An 18,381-nucleotide genomic window follows, 5' to 3' on the forward strand; every position below is an offset into this window, starting at 1 on the left:
TCTTGTCGGAATTCGACTGGCTAGAGTTTGATAAATATTCTCGTAAGCTGGAGAGAGATAGGGTGAGGAGAAGCTCCTCTAGGTCGTTGGAATTTTCCTCCTCCCATGCCCCTGAACCTAATCCTTTCCCTGTAGTAGTTGTTCCTGAACCCTCTACTAGCACTCATGAACCGTCCATGCGGGATATGTTGCTTGCCATTCAAGCTTTGGGCGAGAGAGTTGAGTCCTTAGCATCGGACCGTAATCAACTCATGTCGGATGTGAATTTATTGAAGTGTCAGAGTGCCAAATCAGAAAATCGTGGGGATAAAGTGATAAGTGCACAAAGTGTTTTTAGTGTTGCGACCGAGGGTTCGTCTGTTCGTGCTTGTCGTTCCCCTAGTCCGAGACCTCTTTCAGGCTCCCCTGCACCAGGGAGAAGTAATGTCGTAGGACTTAAGGGGACGAGAGGCTTTAACCAACGTACAGACGTTCCCTCTTTGGTATCGGACGTGTCTCGTCAAGATCGCCCCTACCATAAGACGAGCGAGGCTGTTTTCTCCTCGTCATCTGAAGGCTTCTCGCAAAAGAAACCTTGGCGCAAGGTTTCTAGACCCTTGAAGCGGAAGTCAGTCCCTTCAGGACAGGTCCAGCGTCCTGGCTGTAGCCATTGGGACAGCTCTGACCCTTTGCAGTCGTCGGAAGACTGTTCGCCGATTAAACGTAAGCGTAACACGGGCTCCGAGAGTCTCAGTAAAGGCAATGTTTTGCCGACACAGACGTTACCATCGTCTCGGCCCGTCCCGACTCTCGTTGATCCTAAATGGGTTGTCCTGCAGGATATGCAGACTAAGCTTGCCTCCCTTATGGAGGAGTATACCGTTGAGCAGGTTCACGATGATCCTCGCCGTTACGCTGATCGAGACTCTGGCCGTCAGCCGCCCAAACGAGCTTTTACTCGTCCTTTTGACGTTATGAAACGTGATATCGGTAGTTTGTCACGTCAGTCACGTGACTTGGATCCTCACTCGCTGCAGTCCCGTGTTGACTTTCAGCCACTGCCGCAGCCTCGTGTTGACGTTCAGCCGCTGCCGCAGTCTCGTGTTGACGTTCAGGACGTTCGCCAACCAGCTCAGTTGCCTCGTTTTGACGTTGAGCGTCAAGCACCGCAGTCAAGGGTTGTTTTGACTGCTCAGTCTAGGCAGTCAAGGCAGTCTCAACTTGACGTCGAGCGTCCATCAACTCCTGTTGTTGTTGCTGGTCAGTCTTTTCAACAGCGACATGACGTCGCTTCCTTGACTGCTACTGCTGCTCCTTTGCTTGTGGACTTTGCCTGTCAAGCATTGCCACCGCGGCAGGTCTCTCCTTTTCTTGAGACTCGACAATTGTCGGACGAGGTTCCTTCAGATGAGGATGTTGCTGATCCTCCGCCTACTGATATTCCTTTGGGTGTTTTATCAGACGGAGAAGAGCCTAAAGCTGCTCAACCCTCTATGGACTTTAAGAAAATCATGATGATTTTTAAGGATCTTTTCCCAGACCATTTTGTAACTTCTGCTCCTTGTTCGCCTCCGTCAGAGTTTGCGCTAGGCCTAGCTACTTCGAAGCCTTCTTTTACTAAGCTAGTGCTCTCTCGCTCTTCTAAGAGGGCTTTACGTTGGTAGGCGACTGGTTGGTTACCAGGAGGAGTTTGGGGAAGACGGCCTTTGCTTTCCCTCCTTTTAAACTAGCTTCTAGAGCGAGCGTCTGGTATGTCACGGGAGAAGTTCTCGGCTTGGGAGTCCCTGCCTCTGCCCAGGGAGACTTCTCAAGCCTCGTAGACTCTCCCCGTCGCCTGGCCATGAGACACTCTAAAGTTTGTTGGTCCTCCTCGGACCTTGACCATCTCCTTAAAGGGGTTTACAGGGCCTTCGAAGTTTTTAACTTTTTAGATTGGTCTCTAGGAGCATTAAGCAGGAAGATCTCGTCGGCCGACCAGGATGTTTCCGTGCTTATTATGTCTTGCATGGACAAAGCCATCCGTGATGGCTCCAATGAGCTCGCCGCTACCTTTACGGCTGGAGTCCTGAAGAAGAGGGAGACTCTTTGCTCGTTCCTTTCGGCAGGAGTTACTCCCTGTCAAAGGTCGGAGCTTCTCTTTGCCCCCTTATCAGCTGCCTTGTTTCCTCAACAGCTGATCAAGGACATTGCGGCTTCGCTGGTGCAGAAGGATACACATGACCTGATGGCGACTTCTGCTCGCAAGGGTGCTCCTTCATCGTCTTATGTCGTGAGACCCAAGATCGATACCCCAGCGACTAGGTTTATCCCGCCCTTTCGTGGCAGAGCCCCCAGCAGGGGAGGCGCTCGTGCCGACGGTAAAAGAGGCAAGAGGAGGGGATCCAAGTCCTCCCGTGGCAGAGTCTGACTGCCCACGTCCTCAGACAGCGGTAGGGGCCAGACTGAACAGCTTCTGGCAGGCCTGGGAGAAGAGGGGTGCAGACCAAGAGTCTGTGTTGTTGCTCAAGGAGGGGTACAAAATACCTTTTGTACGCAGACCTCCTCTAGTAACAGTTCCTTTAGACCTCTCTCCCAGGTATCGAGAGGAGTCAAGGAGACAAGCTCTACATCAGCAGGTGTCTCTGTTGCTAGAGAAGGGAGCGGTGGTGAAAGTCTCGGACCTTCAATCACCTGGATTTTACAACCGTCTCTTCCTAGTCCCAAAGCATACGGGAGGTTAGAGGCCAGTGCTGGACGTCAGTGCGCTCAACGTTTTTGTTGTAAAAACAAAATTTACGATGGAGACCACGAAGTCCGTCCTAGGAGCGGTCAGAGAGGGAGACTGGATGGTCTCTCTCGACCTGCAGGATGCGTACTTCCACATTCCTATACACCCAGATTCTCAACCGTATCTGAGGTTTGTTTACAGGAATGTGGTGTACCAGTTCCGTGCACTGTGCTTCGGCCTCAGCCCTGCTTCTCTCGTGTTTACGAGGCTCATGAGGAATGTGGCAAAATTCCTTCATTTATCGGGAATCCGAGCCTCCCTGTACCTGGACGACTGGCTTCTCAGAGCATCGTCCCGTCATCGCTGTCTGCAGGACTTTCAATGGACGTTGGGTCTGGCAAAGGAGTTGGGACTGTTGGTGAACTTAGAAAAGTCTCAACTGAATCCCTCCCAGACGATTCTCTATTTGGGGATGGAGATTCGCAGTCTAGTTTTTCGGGCTTTTCCGTCTGCCACCAGGATAGAGCAAGCCCTGCTCAAAGTCCGCCTCATGCTGAAAAAAGACCGTTGCTCAGTAAGAAGTTGGATGAGCCTCTTAGGGACTCTGTCATCCCTGGAGCAATTTATCTCACTAGGGAGACTTCACCTTCGCCCTCTCCAGTTCCATTTAGACTTCCATTGGAACAAGAGCAAGACTTTGGAAGCTGTGTCAATCCCTATCTCCGAGCCAGTAAAAACATGCCTGAACTGGTGGGACAGCAACATAAGTCTGCGAGAGGGTCTGTCCCTGGCGGTCAAGAACCCAAACCACGTGTTGTTCTCAGACGCGTCGGATTTGGGTTGGGGAGCGACTCTGGACGGTCTGGAATGTTCGGGTCTTTGGACGTCGGATCAGAAGAGCATGCACATCAACTGCAAGGAGCTGTTGGCGGTTCACTTGGCCTTGACGAGTTTCGAGAGCATTCTTCGAAACAAAGTGGTAGAAGTCAATTCGGACAACACCACAGCCTTGGCGTACATCTCCAAGCAAGGAGGCACTCACTCCCACACACTGTTCGTCATCGCAAGGGACCTCCTCATCTGGTCAAAAAATCGAGGCATCTCCCTGCTGACAAGATTCATCCAGGGGGACTTGAACGTCTTGGCAGACTGTCTCAGTCGGAGAGGTCAGGTGATCCCCACAGAATGGACCCTCCACAAGGACGTGTGCAAGAGTCTTTGGGTGACTTGGGGTCGACCCACCATAGACCTCTTTGCCACCTCGTTGACCAAAAGGCTCCCGACCTATTGCTCTCCAGTCCCAGATCCGGAGGCGGCCCACATAGATGCGTTTCTACTGGACTGGTCTTACCTCGACGCGTACGCATTCCCGCCGTTCAAGATCATCAACAAGGTACTGCAGAAGTTCGCCTCTCACGAAGGGACAAGGTTGACGTTGGTTGCTCCCCTCTGGCCCGCGAGTGAGTGGTTCACAGAGGTACTTCAATGGCTGGTAGACGTTCCAAGGAGTCTTCCTTTAAGGATGGATCTCTTACGGCAGCCCCACGTAAGGAGTCTTCATCAAAGCCTCCCCGCGCTTCGTCTGACTGCCTTCAGACTATCGAAAGACTCTCAAGAGCTCGAGGTTTTTCGAAGGAGGCAGCCAGAGCGATTGCGAGAGCTAGGAGAGCTTCTACCATCAAGGTCTACCAGTCGAAGTGGGAAGTCTTTAGAGACTGGTGCAAGTCATCATCCATTTCCTCTTCCAGTACCTCTGTAGCCCAAATTGCAGACTTTCTCCTGCATCTGAGAAATGTTCGCTCCCGCTCGGCTCCCACTATTAAGGGCTACAGGAGCATGTTGGCTTCTGTGTTCAGACATAGAGGCTTAGATCTGTCCAATAATAAAGATCTCCAAGATCTCCTTAAGTCCTTCGAGACCTCTAAGGAGCGTCGTATGGCAACTCCTGGATGGAACTTAGACGTGGTCCTAAGGTTCCTAATGTCCGACAGGTTTGAGCCATTACATTCAGCCTCCCTGAAGGATCTCACCCTCAAGACGCTTTTCTTAGTGTGCTTGGCTTCGGCTAAAAGGGTCAGTGAGATCCATGCCTTTAGTAAAAACATCGGCTTTTCTACAGATAAAGCCACATGTTCGCTTCAGCTTGGTTTCTTGGCCAAAAATGAACTGCCTTCTCGTCCTTGGCCTAAGTCGTTTGATATACCTTGCCTATCAGAGATCGTAGGCAACGAGCTTGAAAGAGTACTGTGCCCAGTTAGAGCTCTTAAGTTTTATTTAGCTCGTACCAAATCCTTACGAGGTGGATCTGAGGCCTTGTGGTGCTCAGTTAAGAAGCCCTCATTGCCTATGTCTAAAAATGCTTTATCGTATTTTATTAGATTTTTAATCTGAGAGGCTCATTCTCACTTAAGTGAAAAAGATCGTTGCTTGCTTAAGGTCAAGACGCACGAAGTAAGAGCGATAGCAACTTCCGTGGCCTTTAAGCAAAACAGATCTCTGCGAAGTATTATGGACGCGACCTTTTGGAGGAGCAAATCGGTGTTCGCTTCATTTTACTTAAAAGACGTCCAGACTCTTTATGAGGACTGCTACACACTGGGTCCATTCGTTGCAGCGAGTGCAGTAGTGGGTGAGGGTTCTACCACTACATTCCCTTAATTCCAATATCCTTTTAATCTTCTCTTGAAATGTTTTTAATCTTGTTTTGGGTTGTACGGAAGGCTAAGAAGCCTTTCGCATCCTTTTTGATTTGGCGGGTGGTCAAATGTCGTTTCTTGAGAGCGCCCAGATTAAGGGTTTTGATGAGGTCCTGTTGTATGGGTGGTCGCCCTGGATACAACAGCTCCTGGGAGTCTTTCAGCATCCTGAGAGGATGGCTGGGCTTCGTGAGGAAAGCGGACTAATAAGGCAGAGTAATCGTCAGAGTCAGCTTCCTTACCAGGTACCTATATTTATTTGGGTTTTGTTATGATATAACTGTCAAAAACTCTAAGCATATACGCCTTTATTGTATTAATACTGGTCTCTACCCACCACCATGGGTGTGAATCAGCTATTATATATTCACCGGCTAAGTTTAATATTTAAAAATGATATTTTGATTATAAAATCAATTTTTGAATATACTTACCCGGTGAATATATAAATTAAAGGCCCTCCCTTCCTCCCCGATAGAGACCCAGCGGAATGAGAAGAACTGGAGCTGTTTACAAGTATATGCGGTATCTGGCCGATAGTCGGCGCTGGTGGGCACACCCGCAACCTTCATGGCGATCGCTCGCGAGTTTTTGTGTTTTTGTCGAGCCATCCGAGATGTCAGCTATTATATATTCACCGGGTAAGTATATTCAAAAATTTATTTTATAATCAAAATATCATATTTCATGTAGGGCGAATAAGACGCAAATACATTTATGTATTTATTTGTATGGCCAAAGTAAATACAACAACGAATGTATTATAAATAGAATCTTTTAACAATTCAACATCTTCAAGGTATATATATATTTGTAACCTGTAAGGGATTGATTGATTGATTGATTTAAAGTTTTCAGGCATCCTGACATCTGAGGTCATTGACGCCGAACCTGTAAGGGAAGAAATACATACTGTATATGGGTTAATCATATGTGCAACTCAGTATTGTGAAATTATTAGATTGATTTCACTTAGATGTTGGATATGTTTTAACACCGTGTACGATTGTTCACACGGCACTGGTGTTATTGGTTAGATTCCACACCTATATAGAACAGACCGAGATTCACTATAGTGATCCCCACTAACGGGTATTACACTAAAAGATGCTAATACCTGTTCACCCCATAAACTGTTAAGTCCTAAACAGTTCATTGTTCATCGCAGCACTAGATGACAGGTTTTATAACACTACCTACCGCCACCACAAAGTGTTTTATTTCATGCACTTGCTTCATGTAATGTTTATAAAAGACTAGAGGATTTCCAACCAGTATATGAGTAGAGTCTATCAAAGTCCATATGCTGAAAGAAGTTCAGTGAGGAAGCAATTTTTCTAGGATCGTGACCTGCGGGTGTACTGTCATGATCCGCTCTGCGAATAAAGTAGGTGAGTTTTGCCCTCAGATGTTTTAGGGATAAGTTTTATCCTGAAGTTTCGTCTAGGAAGAGCTGTCCTTCCTTAAAGTCTTAAAGTTTTTCAAAGATAGACCTTAAGACACTCTACTCGACCTTGAGAGACATCTTCCTTCAGAGGGCAGATTCTCCAAGGACCCTACCTTTTGGTAGCTCGTTTTTGGCGAGAAAGGTAGGATCGGGAAAGAGATTCAGTTCTCCCTCTTCAGTGAACTGAATATGGCCTTCGTTTCTAGATAGGCCCACTTTTTCACTAACTATAGCCCCTGAGGCTATAGTGAACAAGAATATCACTTTGTGTTAGATCCTTTAGGGTACAATCTTTGTTGTTCAAGTTCGAAGTATAGTGCAAGACTTTGTCCAAGGACCATGATATGGGCTTTGGAGGGGTTGCTGGTTTAGTTTAGCGCATGCTTTTGGAATCTTATTGAAGATTTCGTTCGACAGGTCCACCTGGAAGGCGTAGAGAAGAGGTCTAGTCAAAGCTGACTTACTCGTAGTTATTGTAGTGGAAGCCAGGCCTTGCTCATGAAGGTGGATGAATAAGGAAAGGCAGAAGTCCATCGAGATTTCTGCCGGCCTGTTTGCTGTGACAAAGGAGACCCACTTCTTCCAAGATGGTTCATATTGTCTTCTGGTTGACTTTGACTTGTATTCATCTATAAAGTCGATGTTGTCTTTTGAGATCCCGAACCTTTTCTTGGCTGCTAAAGCGAGAAAATCATGAGATGTAGGTTTTGGGTTCTCAATGATGAAGCGTAGACAGTCGATTTCTGAACCAGTTGGGATAGAACTGGGTTTGGTAGAGGAAACAGCCTCGGCTTTAGTTCTATCACTAGAGGGAACCAATTGCTCTTGGGCCATTTGGGGGCCACTACTGCTGCTGTCTCCTTGAAGGATCTCAGCTTGTTGAAGACCTTCAGCAGGAGGTTTGTTGGAGGGAACAGATAGATATGATTCCATCTGTTCCAATTGAGGGACATAGCATCCGTCGCTTCTGCCCGAGGGTCCTCGTATGGGGCCGCATATCGAGGTAGTTTCTTGTTGTCGCTTATTGCAAAGAGGTTGATCTGCAGTTCCGGGACTTTTTCCAAGATGAAGGAGAATGAGTCTGTGTCTAGGGACTATTTTGACTCTATCAGTTTTCGCCTGGATAGAGCGTCCGCCGTCACATTGCAGAACCCTTGTGGGTGAACTGCTGATAAGTGCCACTTCTCTTTCTAGCTAAGCGAAAGATGACCAACATTACATGATTGATGTAGGGCGATCTTGAGCCTTGTCGATTCAGTCATTTCACTATCGCCTCGCTGTCCAAGACCAACTTGACGTGGGCTGATCTGTAAGGGGATAGTTTCTTCAATGTTAGGAAGACTGCCATGGCTTCCAGAATGTTAATGTGAAAGGTCTTGAACTGGTGTGACCAGTTCCCTTGTACTTTCCTTTGATGGGAATAACCTCCCCATCCTTCCGGTGAGGCATCTGTGTGGATGTCTACCGACGGTAGAGGTGGTTGTAAGGGAATTGTCCTTGCTTGGCTCTTGACCTTTGACCATGGCCTCAGAAGCGATCGCAGTAAGGTTGGTGTTGATCTCTATTGATCTCTTCGAGTGTTTGATGCGTATCTTCTCCAGACTCTTGACGCATCCTTTAGTTGTGCTTTCAGCACTGGGTCTGTTACTGCTGCGAACTGGAGAGAGCCCAGTGCTCTTTCCTGTAGGCATCTTGAAATCTTGTTGGATTTCAGTAGTCTCTTGACAGAACTCGCAATCTCTCTCCTCTTCTTCGGTGGAATGGAGAGGCGGTGTGACTGCAAGTTCCAATGGATTCCTAACCATTGAAACTCTTGAGCTGGAGAGAGGCGAGACTTCTTGTAGTTGATCTTGAAGCCCAGATGGTCCAGGAACTGGATCACCTTCGTGGCTGCCTGCAGACAAGCAGTCTTGGATGCTGCCCACACCAGCCAGTCGAGTAGGTATGCTGCTACCTGAATGCCTTCTAAGCGTAGCTGTTGTACGACTGTGTCCGCAAGTTTTGTGAATATCCTCGGGGCTATGTTTAGTCCAAAGGGCATGGCTGTGAAGACATACTTTGTCTTCTGTAGCTTGAATCCTAGGTAGGAGGAGAGGGGGCGGCTGACTGGTAGGTGCCAGTAAGCATCTGCCAGGTCTATTGAGACTGCGTACGCCCCTTTCGGTAACAGGGTCCTTATGTGTTTTAAGGTTAACATCGGGAACTTGTTGTTCTCGATGAACTTGTTGAGTGGAGACAAGTCTAGAATGACTCTGAGTTTGTCTGAGTCTTTCTTGGGAACACAAAACAGCCTTCCCTGAAATGGACTTTGCTTTCCTTATAACCTTTTTGTTCAAGAGTTCTAAGGTATATTCTTCCAATAAGGGGGTGGAGTGTTGGAAGAATAGAGGAAAGGAAGGTGAAGTTTGGTTCCATTTCCACCCTAGTCCATTCTTGATAAGGCTGTGGGCCCAGGGATTGAAGGTCCAACGATCCCAAAAGTGGAAGAGTCTTCCTCTACCTGGAGCATCTCATTGCTTAGATGATCCGGAGGGTTTGTTACCCTGACCACGTCCTCCTCTACCGCTTAAGGGGTTTCTTGAGGAGCCTCTTCTAAATCCTCTACCTTTAGGGTGAAAGGTAGTGGTGTGCCTCTCAAAGCCTGGGTTAAAGGCTGGTAACTGACCTACTAACTGCTGAGGCACCATTTGGAATGTGGTTTGCGGCTGGGCAACCATTTGGGGCACTGTGGTTATGGTAACTGTGGGATGCTGTACAGGTCTATGAGGCACTTGTGGCTTCTTCGTCTTCCTGTTCTTGGGTTGGGGACCAGTGTCAGAGGATGATTTCCTCTTGGAAGACATGCCCCACTTTTGGGGAGGGTTCCTATTCTCCGTGGCGGCTTTAGCAACTACCTCTTGGACTGCTTCCTTTGGGAAGAGGTCCTTGTGCCCCAGATACATGAAGTAATCACTTTCCTGGGCTCGTACTTGACCGTTGCATTGGCAAACACGTACTCTCTATAGGCCCTCCTGGCCTTCATGAAAGTGTACATGTCCTTTACTAGGGTAGCCATGTGCATCTTGGCTAGGATCGTGTACATATCTGGGGTACTTGAGATGCCTGCGCACATCTCTATACAGTTCTGGAGAGACAGAGAGGCGGCTAGTGTCTCGTTTGTCTCCTGTTCCCTTCGCAGAAGAAAATCCTACAACTTCGGAAGGTTCTCATTGAACTGCTGTCCTGCAATATCTGGATCTAGTTTTGAGATCGAGAAGGTTAGATGGACCTCGTTCCAATCCTTCTCGCCGGTAGGCAGGGCTAGAGACATTGGTTTACATTCTTCTAGTGTAGGGCATGGTTTGCCCGCATCAACTGCTTTTAGCACGTAGTGGAGAGCTTTAGCCGTAAAGAGAAAAGCTCTGGAGGAAGGAACAAAGAAGGTAGGGTGCCTCTTGCTCAAAGCAGAAACCTTCGAATTCGTATAGCCGGCTTTCTTCTGGCTACTTGTCAAGAGAGCCTGCGCCTTGTCATGATCAAAGACCATGACCACCTTAGGTTTCGTCTCTTCTCTAGATGCAGGTTCATTTTTCAATCTCATGAAGCTTTCCGGGCAAGCCGAAATGTTCGGCCAGAATTGGAGATCGTCGAGAGGTATGGCCCCCTTCTCCTCAGAGATGTAGAGTTCCCATTCATCATGGTAATGAACTCCGCATACCTCCAGGGGTTGGTTTCGGAGCATTGGGGTAAGTCAGAGACTTTGACCCGCCTGTGGGAGCCGCTAAAAGCGGCTGAGCGGTGTGCCTCCCTGACTTCCCTTCTCATCTCTTGCTGCTCCTTACGCATTGCTTCCATCATCATTTGGATCTGCGCCATGAGCACTTTGCCTTTGGATAACAGCGGGTCCGGTTGAGGGGCCGAAGAGGTTGACGGCACAGGTTGATATGCAGTCACAGACAGTAGGGGGTCTTCGTCACTGTCGATACGGATCCTTCTTCCTCTTCGGGTGGCTGGGCCACCTCTTCTTCTGGGTCTTCTTGAAGAAGATCTATTTCAGTGTCCGAGGATACCTCTGACATCCTTTCTTGATGCATGTCCATGCCTTCTAAAGCCTTGTTAATGTCAGCCTTTATCGTCAGTTGTACGAGGGGAGGCTTTACCTGTGCCTGAGACAACCGCGTCGGATGTGGCCTTATGGAACAGAAGGCTTCTAATCGCTTCGTTTGGCAGGTAAGGTCCCAGAGAGTTCTTCTGGAACCCTCTTACCCACCTTCGGAGCGTTTCCCTTGCAGTATCCCTCGACTCCGCTGTCTTGGGATCACCGAAACCTTCGGACATCAAGGCCGAGCAGACGGTGCAACCCTTCGGATTCCAATACCTTAGGGTTTCAGATGTGATGGAGCAGGGGGCATGAGACTTGCACATCTGGTGGCCACAAAAGTCCCTGCTTTTGTGGTTGCAGTACATGACCGCATACTTCAGGAGCCACGTGGTAAACACAAAGGGTCGGGGACACAAAGGGTCGCACTGGGTAAGAGAGAGCGCGGCGAGATGTGAATCACGTCGCGACCAGAAACTTACTGAGGAGCACGACCTGAACTAGCACGCTCTCTGACCCCGGGTCGCCTCAGGGCGCATATCACTCCGCCTGAGGTCACCCATAGAAAATGGGAATAGGGTAAACTACACAAAATTCTGGTCGGTTGGGGAGAATTACCAGTAACTCCTAAGAAAGTAGTTCTAGGTAAGTATGTTAGGAAAAATACAAATTACTTAAAAATTTGTTATATTTGCTATACTGCAGGAATACTGGCTACTGTATAATCTTATACTGTAGTTCTGCCGGTATACTACCGAGCTAGGCTAGTACCTGGCGGCACTAGCCGACAGAGAGAGAGAAAGAATGGAGAGAAGGACTACCGTATTATTATAGTTTAGTACAATAATTAGGGTTGTAGGGACTACTGCCTCTACTGCCTACTTTCCAGAATTAGGATTCAAATGGAAGGGGAGAGAATGTATTAATTCTAGCTTCCATCCAGCCACAATATCTGTTGCCGGTTGCACTGCCGGTTACAGGGTTTGTGGGTGGCAGTTTATTGGAGGACTGAAGAATACTCAAAGTTATAGTGGGTCTCCTGCTGGCAGCCGTCAGGGCCGGCTCAACCTTTCCCGGAGCATTGCTTCCGTTAGGGAGAAGGTCGAAGCGGCAACCTAACCGCCTTTGTAGGAGCCCGGCCGGCATCGAAATCAGCCCGGCAAGCGGGGTGATTGTAGAATACCGGCCACAGGGATCGTGACGGCTAGGCCATCACTAAAGGACAGAAGAGGGAAGGGAAAGGGTCTTATATATTGCATAGAAAGAAGGCGGCAGGTATGCCTCCTGCTTTCGGCTACAAATCAAGGAAACGTAGTTTCCTATGCCGGTGCCGTCTTGGGCGGCAGAGGAATATCGATTCCTTAGCCTAGGACATTGCCGGATTATAAGACATGTCTTCTAGTCCACAAGGGAGAAAGGTGGCGGCAATTGTACTACCACTTTCAGTTGTGGACTAGGGGAGCCGGGAAGCTATGCCGGTAACGGTGTAGCCGGCAGGGGAATGACCAATCCCCCATCGGTAGCATTGCCGGCAACAAGACTGAATACCCTGAGTTACTGTCGTATTTCAAAGCCGGGATACTCACTGGCAAAGGGGTTGGACAGAAACACTATATCAGTAAAGCCGGAGTACACTACTCTATGGCAAAAGGAAAGATAGGGTTGCCGCCTGGTGGCAGCACTCTGGGGGAAGGAAGGATTTATCCTCATTTCTCTAAAAGAGACGAGTATCGAATTATGATAGTAATTTTAGGAGATATTCTATCCGATTAAATTAATAAAATGATTAAATTAATAAAACGATACGAGAGGATAAACGGGAATAACGTTACTAAAGTATACTAAAACGTGTTAGGCTAGCCTAACTCGAGTCGGGATCTCGGCTACACTAATACCACCGAGGCCCTATCGTATACGATCAAAACGTTTTATCAGAAGAGGAAATATTACATGTGTAAATCTTATCATCATTAGTATAATTTGCCTAAAGAGCTGGAATTTCATTACAGTATAGCTAAATACCGGGAACGCCGTACTACTAACTAAATAAAGCATTTATGGCGTACGACAGCGGTCCAAAATGGCCGCCTCCGGTGCTGGCTCTGCTCCACTAAACACATCTAAATTATGCTGATTTAACTGTGAGAAGGGAGCCAAAAATTATACACAGGAAAGATTAAATACTCAACGTGAAGATTGCTATGTGTCGTATCGAGAAATACGTCCCCTGATATTATGCGATATCCTTAAAGTTATTTTAAGGATACTCGCGCCAGGAGTTAGAATTCTGGAGACCTGTGGTCAATTCTCTGGGAGTGTCACTGTAGTCAAATATCCCGTAGAAAGCTGCCTAAAGGAACCTTCCATCAGGACGACATGGCTGAGCCCAAAAAAAGGTTTTTAGAAGGTCTTTTCACCCGGCGCCACAGATCGACCCAGAAAAAGGTTTTTCTGTGTGTAAATGCACAGCAGGAAAACAAAACTTTCCTTTGTTAGGGTACTGTGCAAGCTGGCAAGTTGTTGATCGCAGATCTTGGATGTTTGCAGACCTTTTTCAGGCAGAAGAGCTCACCTACCCACCTCCCTAGAGCTCAGTGGGTGGGTGCAGAGCACTGCGCATGTGTCTGCAAAAAAAAAGGTCTTTGTGAAGTACTTATGCTCATCCCAGCCCCCACAGGGGGTTGGTGAGTAGCCTTATGTCATCCCCTTGGAAGGGAACGAAAACGTCTGTGCTGGACTTGAAGAACAGCACTTTCTCCCTCGTAAGAGGTTGAAGCCATGAGGCACAGGTCCCGAAGGGCTTGGCCTCACAAAGCTCCATGAGCTTTGTTGTGTCTTAAGAGGCACGTTGTAGGTGGGTTAAATCCTACGAGTAGTTTCTCCCTCGTAATAGGTAGAGACCATGAGGCACAGGCCCCGTAGGGCCTGGCCTCCCAAAGCTCGTGGTGGCCAAAGGCATGATGTTGGTGATAGCCCCTAAGAGTTAAATCCCAGGAGACTCATTGATGGAAGAAGCAGGTGACCAACCCTTGTTGCTGCTGTCGGCAATTCTCCCCACAAGAGAGAAGATTGCTAAACAGAGGCGGGCGGAGGCTAACTCTCCCTCGGAAGGAAAAGTTGCCCAACACCTGGTGGATGTTAACTTTCCCTCAGAAGGGGAAGCTGTCCAATACCTGGAGGCGGACCTACGGCCAGTGCTCTTTGCTTCCCGTCAACGAGCTGAGCTAAAGTTGAAGGTCGGCATCTAGAGTTGCCTCTGAAACGTAGCCGAAGCCAATTTCTGGGTTACCTCTTAACTCCAGTATTAGGAGGAACAAGAGAAAGAACACTCTGGTAACTCCGAGGAGCACCGGTTGAAACTCCTTTCATTAAAGAAGTTTCTGGGTCACCCTCGTAATCCAGTATTAGGAGAAACAAGGTAGAAAACCCTTACAGGTAACTCAGAGGTGTACCGATTGCAACTACTCCCGTTTGTACGCCAGAACTGCAAGAATGAAGGTAGCATTGCAAAGAGAACTGCAACTAAGGGCATGAGAAAACTGTTGGAGCATTACCTCCAGATTTTCGATAAGGATAACTGGGCTTAATCCATAGGGAAGCAGATACTATATGCACTCCTGCTGTGCCCCTGACCGTAGTGCTCTCAAAAAACCATTCCTTAGCGGGAAGACCCGAAAGCTCCAAGGAAGGCAGGAGTTGTTGCAAGCAGTAATGAGAGACCCCTGGTGGTGGACGCCACTGCTTCGCTAAGGAAAGTGACAGTTTCTAGGGGTCGTGAGAGCGTTATCGGTGTATTACCTCCAGAGTGGCCATCACTCTTACTCGACTGTTCCCCAGAAAAGAACGAGCTAGCAGAGTCGGAGTGGAGGGATCGACCTGACGGGGAAGGAAGTAGAGGTTTCTTCGCCATTGAGGATGACCCCGAAGGAGAATACTCCCTTTTAGACTTTCTCTTCTGCCACCTACCAATCTCTCTCAGTGGGAGGATGGTTACTCTATGGTTACTCTAGACACTCGATACAAGGAGAGTCCTGCGAGCAAGAGAGAAACTGCATGCTGGACGAAGGGAATGGGGAGCCGTCTCAGAAGCAGAAAGAAGGTTTGTGTGTGTGTGTGAACGGGGTTGCCAGTACTACCCTGCTTACTAGGTATGGGTAGTTATACCGTCCTAAAAGTCTTATGGCTAGTTTTCAGTTTCACCTAAAGTATACTCCCTACAGAGACTAAAATGTTTTTGATAATGTCTGAACAACTTGCAATTTTGGTAATAGCTGGTGTCATTGGCTACTTCATTTACCTTACACCACCTTGCCTAGTCTTTTCTGGTTTTCCCTTAATTCAAAAGTCAATTCCTTTTTTTGACTTGAATCATTTACAGTACTTGAACAGCTAGCAATTGAAGGTAATTCTTTGATGAAATTAAAAGGAATTACTGTACACTTCCCAATGGTTACTTAAATCTTAGTTTAGTGTCCTCCTCAGGACGCAGAGAATAAGGATAATTATTGCTCAGCAATAAATCCCTTAATCAACCTTCACAAGAAGACATAGAGAAGCCAGAGGGACATCTTGAATTCAATAAATAATAGTGTCTGTATATTGAATATCCTTAAAGACAAAATTATTATCTGAACCCGCAATCATGTGCTCGAGAACCTATTGTGATAACAGAAAGGAAAGTCAAAGGAATATGATCTATCCACTTTGCATTGTACCATACAACACCATATGATCCCAATACTACACTAGAGGATTATTACAAAAAAAAAAAAATAAAATTTTTAATTTAAGGGTAGATATCAACATTTAACCAGTTTCGAAAGAGAAGCAGTACAAACATCTGGAGGTTTATAGAAATAATTGTATGTTTTTTTTATAAGTGAACTACTGTTACAGGTAATACTGTAGTTTAGTGTACTATGCTTAATGTTGAAAAGATCTTGGAACTGAAAATATTTTAAAATGTAGGCACAGCATTACTGTAATGCTTTTTTGAGATGTTTACTATAGATGAAAAGGGATGTTATACATTGTTTTATTTCATGTTAATATATATTTGTGAATGTAATTTCAGTGGCAGATTTATGTGGAAGTTATGCTGACCTGCTTGTAGCTGGTAATTGTGCCATGCGAGGAATTGAGGTTCTGAGCACAGCTATTCGGAAGACACAGGAATCTCCTCTACACTTGACTTCAATTCATGCTCATTTAGTACACCTGTGTCTCCTTTCAAAGTGTTTCAAACCAGCTGTCAAGCTCATGGATGTTGATATTATGGACATAAGTAAAGAGGTATGTTGCTTATAATTAGTAAAATTGAATTTGTTCCAACATGAATACAAACTCTTGTTCTTTTCATAGAAGTATGATATCAGCCAAGGTGTTAAATCTTTTAATGTAGTGTCAACAATTGACTGGCTTTTACTAGTTATCAGTGGGGAAGCACCGCCCCCCTGCTGGTTTGCTGACAAACCACTTTGATTTCATCCTTGGGTATGACTAGATGTTCTCACCTCACTCTGGATATATTGGCTGCAATCAAAACTTCACCTTTCTTTACAGGTGGCATTTGTGTGTATCTCTGTGAGGTATACTGGACATGCAGACATGCCCAAGAGTGTTGGGCTGTAGTTGCAGCATGTTTATATCCAATAGGGAGACTGACCCTCACCTTTTCACTGCATGTAGAGGACACTCCTGGACTCAGGCTTCTCTCTGCAACAACTGTAAGAACTGGCCATCCTCCTAGTGGGAGTTGTACTGCAGGAGGAGGAAGAAGTCCATAAGGGATTCTTTGCCTTCTGAGTCTTCCTCAAAGGTCAAAGACTTCTCTCCCTCTGTACTGCAGGAGGAGGAAGAAGTCCATAAGGGATTCTTTGCCTTCTGAATCTTCCTCAAAGGTCAAAGACATCTCTCCCTCTGTACTGCAGGAGGAGGAAGAAGTCCATAAGGGATTCTTTGCCTTCTGAATCTTCCTTAAAGGTCAAAGACTTCTCTCCCCTCTGGTTATTCCCAGTTGGCCTCCTCTAGAAGGTGATCAGGTAAGAGCAGTGGCCCTTTAACATTGGAGCAATCATAGAGGCAGGAAGCATTTCCCATTTTCCCTGACAAAATATAGGGGCTTCCTCTTGAGGGGAGCTTAGCGTACAAGACGCTTTATGTCTTCTTTGGCCTACCTTGTGTTTGAAGGCTAGGCTAGTGGAGGTGTTGGCTTGGGGGCCTTGGCTGGAGAGTGTTACTTCTCCTCTCCTTGGTTTCTTGCCCCCAGGATCTTCCACCTTCTCTGTAGGTACTTGGTCATCTGAGGATCTTTGAGGGTGTCACTTGTGCGAGTGTATCCCCTGCATCTTCCCCTTCAGTTCGGGAAAGAACGCGCACACTCAGTAGCTTGTGTCTCAGCTCAAAAGTATGCATCCCTGCATTCCTTCTAAGCACTCTGACAAGTTCTGGGTTTTTCAGCGGACACAACCACAAGTGCGAGTTGCTGTTCTCACCTGGTGATCCATGTGACTAGGTAGCTCAGAAGTGCTAGCTCATTACTTTGGCCCGAGAGCTCAAGCTCTTCAGACCTTCCAGAAGATTGCAAGCCCACACTCTCCATGAAGTACAGCACCCTGTATGTAGACCATCGATCTTCTGTTGCTGATGACTCAGTAGGTGGACCTATAGGCTCTCCTGAACCCCCCCTCCTTTGCTCACAAAGAGAGTGAGGGTGCAGACACTAGATTAACAATTCTATTGAGCTTGAGTGGGTCTCTAACCAGAGTCTGGCAGAATGCCAGCTATGGGTGTTTCTATTGTGATACCACAACCCTTAAAGTGTCGGGGTTAGAGCAACACCTAGAATCCCATCAAGCTGGAGTAGTTAAACCTAAATCAAAGGATATCAATAACTTGTGAGAGGAGGTGGGTATTATCCAAATAAGACACTATAAAAAAAGGCATAGACCAAGGAGATGGGTCCTCCTCCTGGGGCATACAATCCACTCACGGATGCACAGGTCTTGTTCGTTGGCCAATTCAGGCCGTCTCCCATAGATTTTGATAACATTCTGCCTTTGGATATCTTGGGAAGGAAACAAGAACCAGTAAAGCCTCCAGTCAAAGCACAGCAGGAAGCAATAGGGCCCAAGGAAGCACCTAGCATTCTGGCTCCCTTTAATGAGAAACAGTCCCTGTTGTTGTTGTTATTACTACCTAAGCTTCAACCTTAGTTGGAAAAGCAAGATGCTATAAGCCCTAGGGCTCCAACAGGTAAAAATAGCCTACTGAGGAATGGAAATATGGTAATAAATAAACTACAAGAGAAATAATGAACATCAAGGCCATGGTACAGAGGCTATGGCACTACCCAAGACTAGAAAACAATGGTTTGATTTTGGAGTGTACTCCTAGAAGAGCTGCTTACCATAACTGTGGAGCCTCCTATGATCAATTACAGTTTAATAGCGGGGCTTCTTAAATAAATTATTTC

General features: G+C 46.9%; 1 protein-coding gene across 1 annotated transcript in view; it reads left to right on the forward strand.

Moving 5' to 3' along the window:
• CSN3 (COP9 signalosome subunit 3) overlaps positions 1–18,381 on the forward strand; it is a 191,482-nt gene that overhangs the window by 97,505 nt on the left and 75,596 nt on the right. Inside the window, exon 3 of the mRNA XM_068360049.1 lies at positions 15,982–16,199. Coding sequence (XP_068216150.1) covers positions 15,982–16,199 — 218 coding nt within the window. The remainder of the gene's footprint in view (positions 1–15,981; positions 16,200–18,381) is intronic.

Source organism: Palaemon carinicauda, chromosome 36 (genome assembly GCF_036898095.1).
Source record: "Palaemon carinicauda isolate YSFRI2023 chromosome 36, ASM3689809v2, whole genome shotgun sequence".
Classification (NCBI taxonomy): domain Eukaryota; kingdom Metazoa; phylum Arthropoda; class Malacostraca; order Decapoda; family Palaemonidae; genus Palaemon; species Palaemon carinicauda.